This window comes from Dermochelys coriacea, chromosome 23 (genome assembly GCF_009764565.3).
Source record: "Dermochelys coriacea isolate rDerCor1 chromosome 23, rDerCor1.pri.v4, whole genome shotgun sequence".
Taxonomy (NCBI): domain Eukaryota; kingdom Metazoa; phylum Chordata; order Testudines; family Dermochelyidae; genus Dermochelys; species Dermochelys coriacea.
The window spans coordinates 7,315,651-7,329,818 of record NC_050090.1 but is presented as its reverse complement, the minus strand read 5'-3'; the positions used below and the strand labels follow the sequence as shown (position 1 = coordinate 7,329,818).

The 14,168-nt window shown below is 53.3% G+C and overlaps 1 protein-coding gene across 1 annotated transcript in view; it reads left to right on the top strand.

Moving 5' to 3' along the window:
* Nucleotides 1–3,266: 3,266 nt before the first annotated feature.
* Nucleotides 3,267–14,168, top strand: part of LOC119846873 (CD5 antigen-like) — a 40,411-nt gene continuing 29,509 nt past the window's right edge. The window contains 3 exon segments of the mRNA XM_043501306.1: nt 3,267–4,033; nt 13,157–13,320; nt 13,322–13,472. Coding sequence (XP_043357241.1) covers nt 3,733–4,033; nt 13,157–13,320; nt 13,322–13,472 — 616 coding nt within the window. The 5' untranslated portion in view covers nt 3,267–3,732.

Below are 14,168 nucleotides of genomic sequence, written 5' to 3'. Positions count from 1 at the left end.
TACAGCAGCTCCATCTATCTCCCACCCCCACGGGCCTGAGGCAGCTCCCCAGGCAGAGCGCCAGCCAGCAAGAACACCCAGCAAGGGGATCCACTCAGCCCAGGGGGGTCGTCAGGAGAGTCACTGCCAGGAAAGGCCAATGGGAGCTGTCTCTCAATCTCCAGACATGCTCTTACAACAGCAAATATCCCTCCTCCCATCCTAGTGTGCATGGGGAGCCAGCACTGACTGCCAGGGGAGAGCGCCCCCTACTGAGCACCCCACTTTCTGCAGCACAGGCCCCCTAGCGCTGCCCTGGGGCATTGGGGCTAGCACAGACCGTGAGGGGAGCAAGCCCTTGCCTGCTCCTTGCAGCCGCCGGCCTGTTCCTTGGCAGTCTCCCATCCACGGCGGGCCAGGCAGCTGCTGTTTAGCGTGGGATGTTTGGTTGTATGACAACACAGGTTGCTATGGTTGCCAGTACCCTGGAAACACAGCCCTCAGCGGCGACTGGGAAGCTGAGGACCAGCCAGGCCATGGAGCTCCATCTGCCCTGCGGTGCAGCTGGCTGGGCAGGGGCAGTGCCTGGCCTGGGGTGCCAGGTGGCCAGGGTCCCCCAGGGCTGCCCCATGTCTATGGGCAGGGTCCCAGAGACCTGGGCTGCGCTGTGCCTCTGCCTACAGCACGGCTGGCTGCAGGCCAGCCTGGCTCGCACAGCACTGACTCAGTCTTTCTATGACTCGCCCCTGGCTGGGACTGTGTGGCCAGGACATCCCCAGGGCTGGGGGGGAGATGAGCGCCAGCCAGGCCACGGCCCCACACTGCCCCCATGGCAGGACAGGACCCCTCCTCCTGTCCCCTCATATCCCTTGGTCCAGACAACATGGCACAGCACCAGGGCGTGAGGCCAGCCTGGCAGCTGGAATCACAGGAGGATGTGTCAGTATGTGCGCACAAGTATGTCAGTGTGTGTGTGTGTGTGTGTGAATGACTGGCTATGTGCGTGCATTGGCATGTGTATGAATTGACACTGTGTGTGTCAGTGTGTGTGCACATGTAAGCATCTGTGCGTGTGCATCCCTTTGCATGAATATTTGCACACACATGGGCGGGCATGTAGGGATGGCGGGGTGTGTGTGTGGCCCTGGGTGTTGGTTTGCGCTGCACACACAGGCATGAACCCAGCTGTTGCAGCTGTTTCTATTGCAGCTCATTAACCCATTGCCTGCCAGTGGTCTGGCTGGAGGATGCTGCTCTCTGTCCTGGAACACGTGGCTGGCAGGGCTCGCCCAATCCAGCATCCCTGGTGTCACGCTTGCCTACTCCTGTGCACAGGGTTCCCTGCCACCCCTGGCTTCCCTGGCGCCGAGGTCACCACCCTGAGCTGTGGGCGTTGCAAGGCTCCCTCCTTAGAAATTGTGGCCAGGCTGAGTCATCCCCTGGCCTGGCCAGTCCTGCTCCATGAAACACCCCTTCCTGACACTGTGCAGACCTGGCCCCAGGGCTTGCTCCCCACCAGCCACAATGCGGCTGCCCCTGCTCCTCCTTGGTGAGTACCAGCTGCTTTGGGGGCGAAGCTCAGGCACTGGGGAAGCCCAGCCCCTTCCTAGCCCCCGGGTCCCACCTCAGGCACTGTCAGAACTGCCAGATGCTGAGGGCTGCAGGGGACGCTGAGTGCTGGGCAGAGGTCACTGAGCATTGGGAAGCTGGTGCTGAATGTTGGGTGGGGGGCGGCAAGCAGGGGGCACTGGGCAGTGGGTGCTGAGCTCTGGGCAGGGGATACTCAGTTTCAAACCCCCAGGCAGGGAGATCAAGGTGCCTGGCACTCCAGGGCTCGCTCCTTTCACAATGCATTTGCAGTGTTTACCTAAGTGCTGCTCACACTGGTCGTTCCGGGAATGAGGGCTCAGACTGGCTGCTCCCCCACACCCAGCCAGGCCCCCACACAGGACAGTCCTGACCCACTGGGCAGGAGATTAGCCATCTGCTGGCTCTGCTCACCCGTTGCGCTTTTGTTTTTCAGTTGGGTTCCTGGAATTTCACTACACAGGTAACTGCGTATTGTGGGGGTGTGTGCACACACCTGTGTGTGTGCATGTCCCTGTGTATGTGTTCCTGTGGACTCTGTGTGTGTGTATGCGTGCACCTGTTGTCCCTGTGTGTGCCCCTATGTATGGGTGTCCCTATCCCTGTGTGTGTCGGGGGAGGCGGGGCACAGGACTACCTAGGACCTGTGCGAGCCTGGTGTGGACGCAGCTCACGGAGCAGTGCTTGTCCCAGCCCAGCTGAGCCACCTTGATGATGCAAGCTCTGTCTTGCAGGTACTACTCGGCTCTGCTGACAGAGCCATGTTGGGCAGGGGTGACACCTCTTCACACCCCGCCCAACAGCTGTGCCAGCAAACTCTGCGTGTAGGCCTGGCCAGTGTGTCCCTAGCTGTGTGTGTGTCCACCCCTGCCTGTCTCACCCTAGCACTGTCTCTCTGGGCCTGGCACTGTCTGGGGGGGGTCCCCTCTCTGCCTCCAGCTCTTGCTGGCTCTAGGGTTTCTGATGTGATGGGGATGGGTCTGGGCAACCGCAACTCCAGCCCATGTGAGGCAGGGGTATGAAGGGTCGCAGTAGGGTGTAGGGTTGCAGTGGGGTGAAAGGTTGCAGGGGGTGTGAAGAGTCTCAGTGGGGTGAAGGGTTGCAGTGGGGTGGAGGCTCAAAGGGATTGAAGGTTCACGGATGAGTGAAGGATCATGGGGTGGGCTCAGTGGGGCGGAGTGGCCCATGGGGTGATGGGCACAGGGAGGAACAGCCCCATTATGGGGTGGGAGCCTGGGAGGGAAGGACTATATGGGGTAGGAGTTTCCTGTGGGGAGGGGCCCTCAGGGTGGAGGGGCCCTCGAGGGAATGGGCCCATTGGGGTGGGGCTAGAGGAGAGCAGTCCCATGGAGCAGAGAGGACTGTGGGGGGATGGGGTCCTGGGAGAAAGGAGTGGTGCAGTGGGGCCCTGGGGGTGGGGATAAGGCCCTGCGGGGCCGTGTGAAGAGGGGAGGGCCCTGTGGGGCAGAGGGGCCATGAGAGAGGGGTTGTGGGTCTGACAGGCTGTGCCATCCCTGCAGGCCCATTCCTGGTCCGTCTGGCTGGGGGCCCCAGTGAGTGCGTGGGGCGTGTGGAGATCAACTACAAAGGTCGCTGGGGCTCAGTGTGTGATGACGAGTGGGACCTGGCCGACGCAGCCGTAGTGTGCAGGCAGCTGGGCTGCGGCACCGCGCTCTCCGCCCCGATGGGCGCCTGGTTTGGAGAGGGCACTGGCCCCATCTGGCTCAATGAGGTGCGGTGCCAGGGCTCAGAGCAACATCTGCGCCACTGCCGCCACCGCGGCTGGCGCCAGCATGTCTGCAGCCACGAGGAGGACGCCAGCGCTGTGTGCTCAGGTGGGGCCAGCTGGAGCATGTGACGGGTCAGCTGGAAAAACCACAGAGCTGTGCCAGGCGGTACCCAACCCTGGGACAGTTGGAGCCAGCGCTCCTAGTAAGGACAGGTCCCATGACCCATTCCCCACCCCCTGAGCCAGCTGGTCCCCGCCTGGGGCCAGAATGGAGCGGACTCCCCCAGAGGTCACCGTGTGCCATTCCCCGCCCCATGAGCCAGCCAGTCCCCACCTAGGGCTGGAGTGGAGCAGACGTCCCTAGAGGGTACAAGCCCCATGTCCCATTCCCCACCCCGTGAGCCAGCTGGTCCCCGCATGGGGCCAGAGTGGAGCGGATGCCCCTAGAAGGTCCTGTGTCCCATTACAGCATGGTGTGGCTGGGGCTCTGGGTATGTGCAGGTGATATGGCCTGTTCCATTTCAGTGCCCATTGTGGCTGGCACCGATCCTTCCAGGGCCCAAAGGCCACACTCTCCATGTGGCCATGTCTCTGTGTCCCTGTATGACCCTGCTGTGCCCACAGCTCACCGCTTCCTGCCCGTCATCACCACTGAGCCCTCTGTGCAGCCGGCCCTTGGGGACCGCAGCCCCCCAGCACAAAGCACTGCCAAGCCAGCTTCCACCACGCCAGAGCACAGTGAGTATGAGACAAACCAATTCCCCACCTAGGAGACCCCCACCCCCAATGACCCTCCCACTCCTTGGCACATGCCTCCCTCCATTCCATCTCCTGAGCTTCCTGGGGCTTCATCCCAGGGGAAGTGGAATTGCTCGTTCATGAGCATTGATTGGAGCTAGCTGCTATTACTGACCCTGGTGGGATGAGCCGCAGGACTGGAATGTTAAAATCAAGGGTTAGAGCCTAGGTAGGAAGCTTCAAGTGGGCAAACAGGGAGGGAGGGCATCCTACCTCAAAAGTGGCATTGCTTGTTTCTGAGTCACTTCTCTACCATGTGTGGAAGAACAGTTGCATCCTGGGGGACTTCAGTTCTTTTCAATTCCAAGGCCAGAAGGGGCCATCGGGACAATGTCTAATCTGACCTCCTGCATAACACAGGCCCGAGACCATCCTCCAAGTAATTCCTAGAGCAGAGCTTTGAGAAAACCCTCCAATTGGAGTGACCTACCCTGGAGGTCTCACACTGCCAGGATCAACTGTCATAGGAATTTCAGAATATTGTAGATGAGAGTTTCCTAACTCGGAGAGTGCTGCAGCCAACACAGGGGAATTTTACACTTGAGTGTGTCTATAAACTGTTACCCGCACACTCTAGCCTACCATGGGCTCAAGACGTAACCCAGTTGATTTAGTTCCTAGGGCTCTGGGCAAAAGGCACCTACCCTTATCCAGTTCTTCTGGTTCAGGGCCCCCACCCCCATTCCTAGGGCTCAGGGAGTAATCAGCGGGTTTGCAGGGCTTGTTTGCCAGTGAAAGAGCCTTATACAGTAATATCCTTAACTTCTATTTATTAACGCTTACCAACACAGAATACACAGGCTAAGCATACAATGCTGACCACTCCCAATAAGGCAGACAAAATTTTCCTGATGATCAGTCAGGATCAGGTCATCCGGGGCTCTAGCTTCCTGCACATTGTGGTTGGCAGGGTGTTGAGGTTTGGCAGCTCTGATCTTGGGCTGTGTCCTGGAGTTAGGTTCTAAAGAACTTCCTTTTGGAGTTGGGACCCCAATTTATATAGTTAAACTTGAGTCCTGCGTAGCTAGACCTTAACCAATTGTTTAAACTAAAGTACTACAAAACAGTATTTTTCACAATCCTAGCCCATTACAAAACAATTCTTTAACCAATCACCCACCAACACCTTAATTGATTTAAATCTTGCAAAATGAGTTATGCAACAGACAAAAACAATCAAAGAACCAGACAGAAACCATACAGATGAACAAGAGAGAAGTGGGGACCATAAAGGCAAAACAATAAAAAAGTAGAGATTTCACACCCAGTGGCAAGTGGTTCCTTGCCAGACGAATACTATCAAACAAAGTTTTCTTTAAACATTTCTTTTCTGGTGATGGTGTGTACTATTAGGACAGGAGCACCTCTTTAAAGCCTGATACTGCTTTGCTTCGATGTAATTTAAAGGGAATGTGAGGATGTGACTTTCTGTTTATCTTATGGCTAAGGCTGTGAGTCTGTCACGGATTCCGTGACTTTCTGTGACCTCCGTGACTTCTGAATTAGCTGGTGCTGGCTGAGGGACTGCCGGAGCCTGGCAGCCCCGGGCCAGCAGCAGCAGTTTGGGTGTGTGGGAGGGGGCTGGGGGGTGCTTACCTTGGGGTGGGGGCTGTCTTGGCTTCCACTGGCATGGGCCCCCTGTAGTTCCCGGCCAATGGGAGCTGCGGCAGCCAGCACTTGTGGCGGGAGCAGTGGAGCCCCTGCCCTGGCCTGCCTCCACTGCCTAGGAGCTGAAGGGATGTGGAGCTGGGTAGGAAGCCTTTGCCAGCCCCGCCGATTGCGCCCACACCAGCACCAGCAGGGGTCCCGGGCTACCTCCCCCAGCACCCGCGGCGCCCCCGGACTTCCCCCGCCCGGCCCGCCCTGAGCAGCTTCCCCGCCCAAGTGTTAGTCAGGGCGGGTATTTTAGTAAAAGTCATGGACAGGTTACGGGCCCGGGAATTTTTGCAAAACAGGAACTGATCAGAGAAGTAACAAAGAACGGCAGCTTAGGTTCAAGCATCACGGAGCCCCAGGATTGGTACTACACCCCAGTGTTTAAACAGGCTCTTGGAGGAACCTCTGCAGTGTGCCAGACCCCACAAGGGGTCTCACTCTTCTGCCAGGCCAGGGGGCCTCACTGCCCCCAAGGCTGAGCTTTCTGGGCTCTTGCCTCCTGCTTTGCACCACGAGCTCTGCCCAGCATGTGAAACTGAGCCATGCTCCGGGGAGTGCCTTGTCTGTGTGAAGGGATTCATGCACCTCAGCCAGTATTTACAGTGATACCTGGCGGCTTTTTCAAAGCAGTCGGGTTTGTTCGCCCGTGGCACACAGCACAGGGAGTCCTTAGGGCAGCGCAGAGAGAGGAAGGGTCACGCAGAGCTCATTCTGGTCAGCCCCGAGCCAGTCAAGCGGGAGCAAACCCCATCTACAGACTCTGTTCCTTAGTCAGTTGCCAGGTGAGAACCCCCAAGCTTCTGCCAGAGCTCACACTTATCCCCTGCTGGTCACCTCCCAGTCCTCTGTCTCCAGGCAGGGCCATGCTGAATTCATAGCCGCACCTGCTAGAGCAGGGGTGGGCAAACTTTTTGGCCCAAGAGCCACATCTGGGTGGGGAAATTGTATTCCGGGCCATGAATGTAGGGCTGGGGCGGGGGTTGAGATGTGGGAGGGAGTGCGGGATGCAGGAGGGGATGTGGAGTGCAGGAGGGGGCTCAGGGCAAGGGGTTGAGGTGCAGGAGGGATGCGGGTTGAAGGAGGGGACTCAGGGAAGGGGGCTGGGGTGCAGGAGGGGAGCAGCAGGGGCTCAAGGCAGGGGGTTAGGGAGCTCAGGGCAGGGGGTTGGGGTGTAGGAGGAGGGGTTCGGGGTGTAGGCTCTGGCCCAGTGTCGCTTACCTCGAGCAGTGCTGGGGTGGCAGCGGTGCACAGTGGGGCTAAGGCAGGCTCCCTGCCTGCCCTGGCCCCGCACCACTCCCGGAAGTGGCCAGCATGTCTGGCAGTGGCTCCTGGGGGTGGGGTGGGGCAGGCGGCTCCACCACGTGCTGCCCTCACCTGCGTGTACCACCCCTGAAGCTCCCATTGGCCACGGTTCCCCATTCCCAGCAAATGGGAGCTGTGGGGGCAGTGCCTGCAGGCAAGGGCAGCGCACTGAACCCCTGACCCCCTCTCCCCCAGGGGCTGCAGGGATGTGGTGCCAGCTGCTTCCGGGAGCAGTGCGAGGCCAGGGCAGGCAGGGAGCCTGCCTTAGCCCTGCTGCGTCATGGGGCTGGTAATCCCGCAGGCTGGATTGAAAGCCCTGATGGGCCGGATCTGGCCCGTGGGCCATAGTTTTCCCTCCCCTGTGCTAGAGCGACCCATGGTGGAGTATCCATTGATCACTCCTTGGAGCTTCCATTGTTCCTCTGGACCCCTTGTTGATCTAGGTCTGTTTCAACCAGTTCCATAATGAACCATTTATTCCATCCAGACAATGAGATGACACACACCCTTGTGTGTCCTGCACTATTCCAGCAGTAGTGCTATCCCACTGGGTAGCAATGCAAACTACAAAGGGAAACTGAGGTGCACATAGGATTCATAAAAATATTACTAAAAATTCCCACTTTGTCAGAAGTGAGCATGACCTGATCACATTTATAATGTTCAAAAAGGAGAAACTCCAGTTCAGCAATCTGTATACTTGGTGCTTTAGAAGGGACAATTTCACAAAGCTGAAAATAATTATGAGCCAAATCATCTGGGAGGAAGAATTTAATCAGAAAAATGTGTATGATAATTGGGATTAATTTGAGAATTAGATGCTCCAAAAGCCACAATTCCACAATTGAGGAAGAATGCCTTGCTGTTTAAAAAACTGACCTGGCTGAAAGGAGAAGGAAAGCAGTGATAAAAATAAAAACAAATATATATAACAAATGGAAGAAAAAAGGAAGTTGGTAGTAATGAATATAAATCAGAAGCTAGAAATTGTATAAAATTGATTAGGGAAGACTTTTAAGTGAAGTAGTAAAAAAAAGAATCCTGACAATGGTATTGATGCATTACTAGATGGAAATGGTAGAATTATCAATAATAATGCAGAAAGGCAGACGTGTTCAATAATTATTTCTGTTCTGTATATGGGAAGAAAATATGGATGATTGCAGTCTCATCATAGGACGATGATAACACTCTTCTTATTCCACTAATATCTTAAGGATATGAAATAGAAGCTACTAAAGTTAGAAATGTTTTTAAATTAGCAGGTCCAGATGACTTGCATCAAAGAGTTTTAAAAGAACTGCCTGATGGACTCACTGGACCATTATTGTTGATTTTCATTCAGTCTTGGAGCATTGCAGTAGTTCCAGAGGACTAGAAGGAAGTTAACATTGTGCTAATATTTAAAAAGGGTAAACAGGATGACCCAGGTAATTATAGGCCTGTCAGCCTGACATCAATCCTAGGCAAGATAATGGAGCAGCTGATATGGGACTTGATTAAAAAAGAATTAAAGGAGAGTAACATAATTAATGCAAATCAAGATGGAAAATAGATCCTGTCAAATGAACTTGATATCTTTTTTGACGGGATGACAAGTTTGGTTGATAAAGGTAATAGTGTTAATGTAATATACTTAGTTTTCTCTGAGGCATTTGACTTAGCACTGCATGACCACCACTCCCAAGAGGAGGAGACGGATGGTGGTGATCGCGGACTCCCTCCTAAGGGGGGGCAGAGTCATCCATCTGCCAACCAGACCGAGAGACTCGAGAAGTGTACTGCTTGCCAGGAGCTAGAATTCAGGATGTGACGGAGTGTCTGCCGAGACTGATCAAGCCCTCAGACCGCTACCCCCTTCCTACTTCCCACATGGGCACCAATGATACTGCCAAGAATGACGTTGCGCGGGTCCACTGCAGACTTTCTACTAGGTCGCTGGGGGAGGGTGACCTAAGCCCTGAGGTAAGTGGGGAAGTGGGATACCAGGAGACAAACACAAGGAGGAGGGTACAACAGGGGTGGCCTCCTGATTCATACTGAGAAAATAGGGTAAGCGGCTAGTTATCTTAGGTGCCTGTACACGAACGCAAGAAGCCTGGGAAACAAGCAGGAAGAACTAGAAGTCCTGGCACAGTCAAAGAACTGTGATGTGACTGGAATAACAGAGACTTGGTGGGGTAGCTCATGTGACTGGAGCATCATCATGGATGGGTAAAAACTGTTCAGGAAGGACAGGCAGGGGAGAAAAAGTGGAGGAGTTGCACTGTATGTAAGGGAGCAGTATGATTGCTCGGAGCTCCAGTATGAAACTGGAGAAAAGCCTGTTGAGAGTCTTTGGGTTAAGTTTAAAACCAAGAGCAACAAGGCTGATGTCGTGGTGAGCATTTGCTATAGACCACCAGACCAGGAGGATGAGGTAGGCAAGGCTTTCTTTGGACAATTAACTGAAGTTTCCAGAACACAGGCCCTGGTTCTCATGGGGACTTCAATCACCCTGACATCTGCTGGGAGAGCAATACAGCAGTGCACAGACAATCCAGGAAGTTTTTGGAGAGTGTTGGGGACAACTAGGGGCCGTGCTCCTCTTGACCTTCTGCTCACAAACAGGGAAGAATTGGTAGGGGAAGTAGAAGTGGGTGGCAACCTGGGCAGTGGTGACCATGAGATGGTCGAGTTCAGGATTCTCACAAAAGGAAGAAAGGAGAGTAGCAAAATACGGACCCTGGACTTCAGAAAAGCGACTTTGACTCCCTCAGGGAACTGATGGGCTGGATCCCCTGGGAGGCTAATATGATGGGGAAAGGAGTCCAGGAAAGCTGGCTGTATTTCAAAGAATCCTTATTGAGGGCGCAGGAACAAACCATCCTGATGTGCAGAAAGAATAGCAAATATGGCAGGCGACCAGCTTGGCTTAACAGTGAAATCTTTGGTAAGCTTAAACACAAAAAGAAAGCTTACAAGAAGTGGAAACTTGGACAGATGACTAGGGAGGAATATAAAAAATATTGCTCGAGCATGCAGGGGTGTAATCAGGAAGGCCAAAACACAACTGGAGTTGCAGCTAGCAAGAGATGTGAAGGGTAACAAGAAGGGTTTCTACCTGTATGTTAGAAACAAGAAAAAGATCAGGGAAAGTGTCAGATCCTTAATGAATGGGGGAGGCAACCTAGTGACAGATGATGTGGAAAAAGCTGAAGTACTCAATGCTATTTTTGCCTCCGTCTTCACAGACGAGGTCAGCTCCCAGACTGCTGTCCTGGGCAACATGGTATGGGGAGGAGGTGAGCAGCTGTGAGTGGTGAAAGAACAGGTTAAGGACTATTTAGAAAAGCTGGACATGCACAAGTCCATGGGTCCAGATCTAACGCATCCGAGGGTGCTGAGGGAATTGGCTGATGTGATTGCAGAGCCATTGGCCATTATCTTTGAAAACTCATGGTGATCAGGGGAGGTGCCGTACAATTGGTAAAAGACAAATATAGTGCCCATCTTTAAAAAAGGGAAGGAGGAGAACCTGGGGAACAGTCAACATGGATTCACAAAGGGCAAGTCATGCCTGACCAACCTGATTGCCTTCTGTGATGAGTTAACTGGCTCTGAGGATATAGAGAATGCAGTGGACATGATATATCTGGAATTTAGCAAAGCTTTTGATACGGTCTCCCATAGTATTCTTGCCAGCAAGTTACAAAAGTATGGATTGGATGAATGGACTATAAGGTGCATAGAAAGCTGGCTGGATTTTTGGGCTCAACAGGTAGTGATCAATGGCTCGATGTCTAGTTGGCAGCCAGTATCAAGCAGAGTGCCCCAGGGGTCGGTCCTGAGGCCAGTTTTGTTCAACATCTTTATTAATGATCTGGATGGTGGGATGGATTGCACCCTCAGCAAGTTCGCAGATGACACTAAGCTGTGGGGAGAGGTAGATATGCTGGAGGGTAGGGATAGAGTACAGAGTGACCTAGACAAATTGGAGGATTGGGCCAAAAGAAATCTGATGAGGTTCAACAAGGACAAGTGCAGAGTCCTGCACTTAGACAGAAGAATCCCATGCACTGCTACAGGCTGGGGTCCGACTGGCTAAGCAGCAGTTCTGCAGAAAAGAACCTGGGGATTACAGTGGATGAGAAGTTGGATATGAATCAACAGTGTGTCCTTGTTGCCAAGAAGGATAAAGGCATATTGGGCTGCATTAGTAGGAGCATTGCCAGTAGATTGAGGGAAGTGATTATTCCCTTCTATTTGGCACTGATGAGGCCACATCTGGAGTATTGCGTCCAGTTTTGGGCCCCCACTACAGAAAGGATGTGGACAAATTGGAGAGAGTCCAGTGGAAGGCAACGAAAATGATTAGGGGGCTGGGGCACATGACTTACGAGGAGAGGCTGAAGAAACTGGGCCTGTTTAGTCTGCAGAGAGAAGAATGAGGGGGGATTTGATAGCAGCCTTCAACTACTGAAGGGGGTTTCCAAAGAGGATGGAGCGCAGCTGTTCTCAGTGGTGGCAGATGACAGAACAAGAATCAATGGTCTCAAGTTGCAGTGGGGGAGGTCTAGGTGGGATATTAGGAAACACTACTTCACTAGGAAGGTGGTAAAGCACTGGAATGGGTTACCTAGGGAGGTGGTGGAATCTCCATCCTTAGAGGTTTTTAAGGCCTGGCTTGACAAAGCCCTGACTGGGATGATTTAGTTGGGCTTGGTCCTGCTTTGAGCAGGGGATTGGACTAGATGACCTCCTGAGGTCTCTTGCAATCCTAATCTTCTATGATTCTATGACCAACTAGAATGAAACAAAACAATATAAAATTAACATGGCACACATTAAATGGATTAAAAATTGGCTAGCTGATTGGTCTCAAAATGTAACTGTAAAGAGGGAATCATCAACGAGCAGCAGTGTTTCAAGTGTGATCCCACTAGGTTCAGGTCTTGGCCCTATGCTCCTTAACATTTTTATCAATGACTTGGAAGAAAACATAAAATCATCACTGATAAAGTTTGCAAATGACGCATATATTGGGGGAGTGGTAAATAATGAAGGGGACACGTCACGGATACAGAGCGATCTGGATTAGTTGATAAACTGGGTGCAAGCAACAATATGTGTTTTAATATGGCTGTATTAATCTAGGAACAAAAAATGCCATACTTACATGGTGAACTCTCCTGGGAAGCAGTGACTCTGAAAAAGATTTGGGGATTGTGGTGGATAATTGGCTGAACATGAGCTTCCAGTGTGAAGCTGTGACCAAAAGGGCTAATGAGATGCTGGGATGGAGGGGAATCTCAAGTAGAAGTAGAAAGGCATTTTTACCTCTATACTTGGCACTGATGCAACCACTTCTGTGATCAACCAGTTCTGGTGCCCACAATTCAAGAAGGATATTGATAAATTGGAGAGGGGTCAAAGAAGAGCCACACCGATTAAAGGGTTAGGAAACCTGCCTCAGAGTGACAGACTCAAGGAGCTCGATCTATTTAGCTTCACAAAGAGAAGGTTAAGGGAGGATGATCACAGACTATAGATATCTACGTGGGGAACAAATATTTAATAATGGGCTCTTCAGTCTAGCAGAGGAAGGTCTAACACGATCCAGTGGCTGAAAGTTGAAGCTGGACAAATTCAGACTGGAACTAAGATGTACATTTTTAACAGTGAGAGTAATGAAGCATTGGAACAATTTACCATGGGTGGTTGTGGATTCTCCATCATGGACAATTTTTGACTCAAGATTGTTTACAAAAACACCCAATCTGCTCGAGGAATTATTTTGGGGACGTTCTCTGGTCTGTGCTATGCAGGAGGTCAGACTAGATGATGAAAGTGGTCCCTTCTGGCCTTGAGATCTCTGAATCTACAAGCTTCCCCTTCTGTCTGCTCTGATGTCACCAAGCATGCCAAAGCCATGACCCTGTCAGAGACTTGCCCCCACCCATCAGCCTGGGCAGTGGGGATCCCTTCCCTTGGAAAGACCTCCCCCCATGCCCCAGCCTGGCCAGTGGTGCCCCTTCCTCTACAGAGAGCCCCCAGCCTCTTAGTCTGGCCTATGGGGCCCCTCTGTGATCCCCATCCCCTGGTGATCTATTATCTGCCCTGCAGGTGGTGCCCCCCTGCGGCTTGTGGGGGGCCCCCACAGCTGCGCGGGGCGTCTGGAGGTGCTTCACGGGAGCCAGTGGGGCTCGGTGTGTGATGACGGCTGGGGGCTGCTGGAAGGTGCCGTGGTGTGCCGGGAGCTGGGCTGTGGCGCAGTGCAGGCTGCCCCTGGGGGGGGCGCATTTTGGGACTGGCACTGGCCCCATCTGGCTGGATGATGTGGGCTGCAGTGGGACGGAGATGTCCCTGCGGCAATGCCGGGCACGGCCCTGGGGGCACACCAACTGCCAGCATGATGAGGATGCCAGCGTCATCTGCACAGGTATGCCCCCAAGCTATCACCCCCAGGACTTACCTATCTGCCTAGGACCAACTACCCCCCAGAGCTACCCCTTCCTCAGAGCTACCTCCCCCAGAACTACCTTCCCAGCTATTCCCCAGAACTGCCTCCCCCACAGAACTACCTCCCCAGCAACTTGCTACACCTCCCCCAGAGCTACCTCCCCTACTACCCGACAAAGTATTCCCCAGAGTTACCTCCTCCCCAGAACTACATACCACCCTGACAAACTACTTCCCAGAGCTACCTCCCCCACAACTTGCTACTTCCCCCCAGAGCTACCTACCCCCCAATAAACTATTCACCAAAACTACCTCTACCCCGCAGCTACCTCCCCCTGAGCTACTACACCCCAGAGCTATCCCTCCCCCAGAGCTACCTTCCCTCCCCCAAACTACCTACCTTAGAGCTATTTACCTCCCTAGGAACAACTATCTTTCAGAGCTATTCCTCCCCCCCCAAACTACTTACTTCCCCAAAGCTACCTTCCCCTCCCAGAACTAGCCTCCCAAGAACTACCTCCCCACCCCCCAAACTACCTACCTCCCAAAGCTACCTAGCCTTCTAGGACCAACTACCTCCCAGAGCTATCTCCTCCCCAGAGCTACCTACCCCCAAACAAACTGCCCTCTCAGATTCCTGCTCTCTTCCCGGGGTGGAGGAGCTGATCTCTGCTCT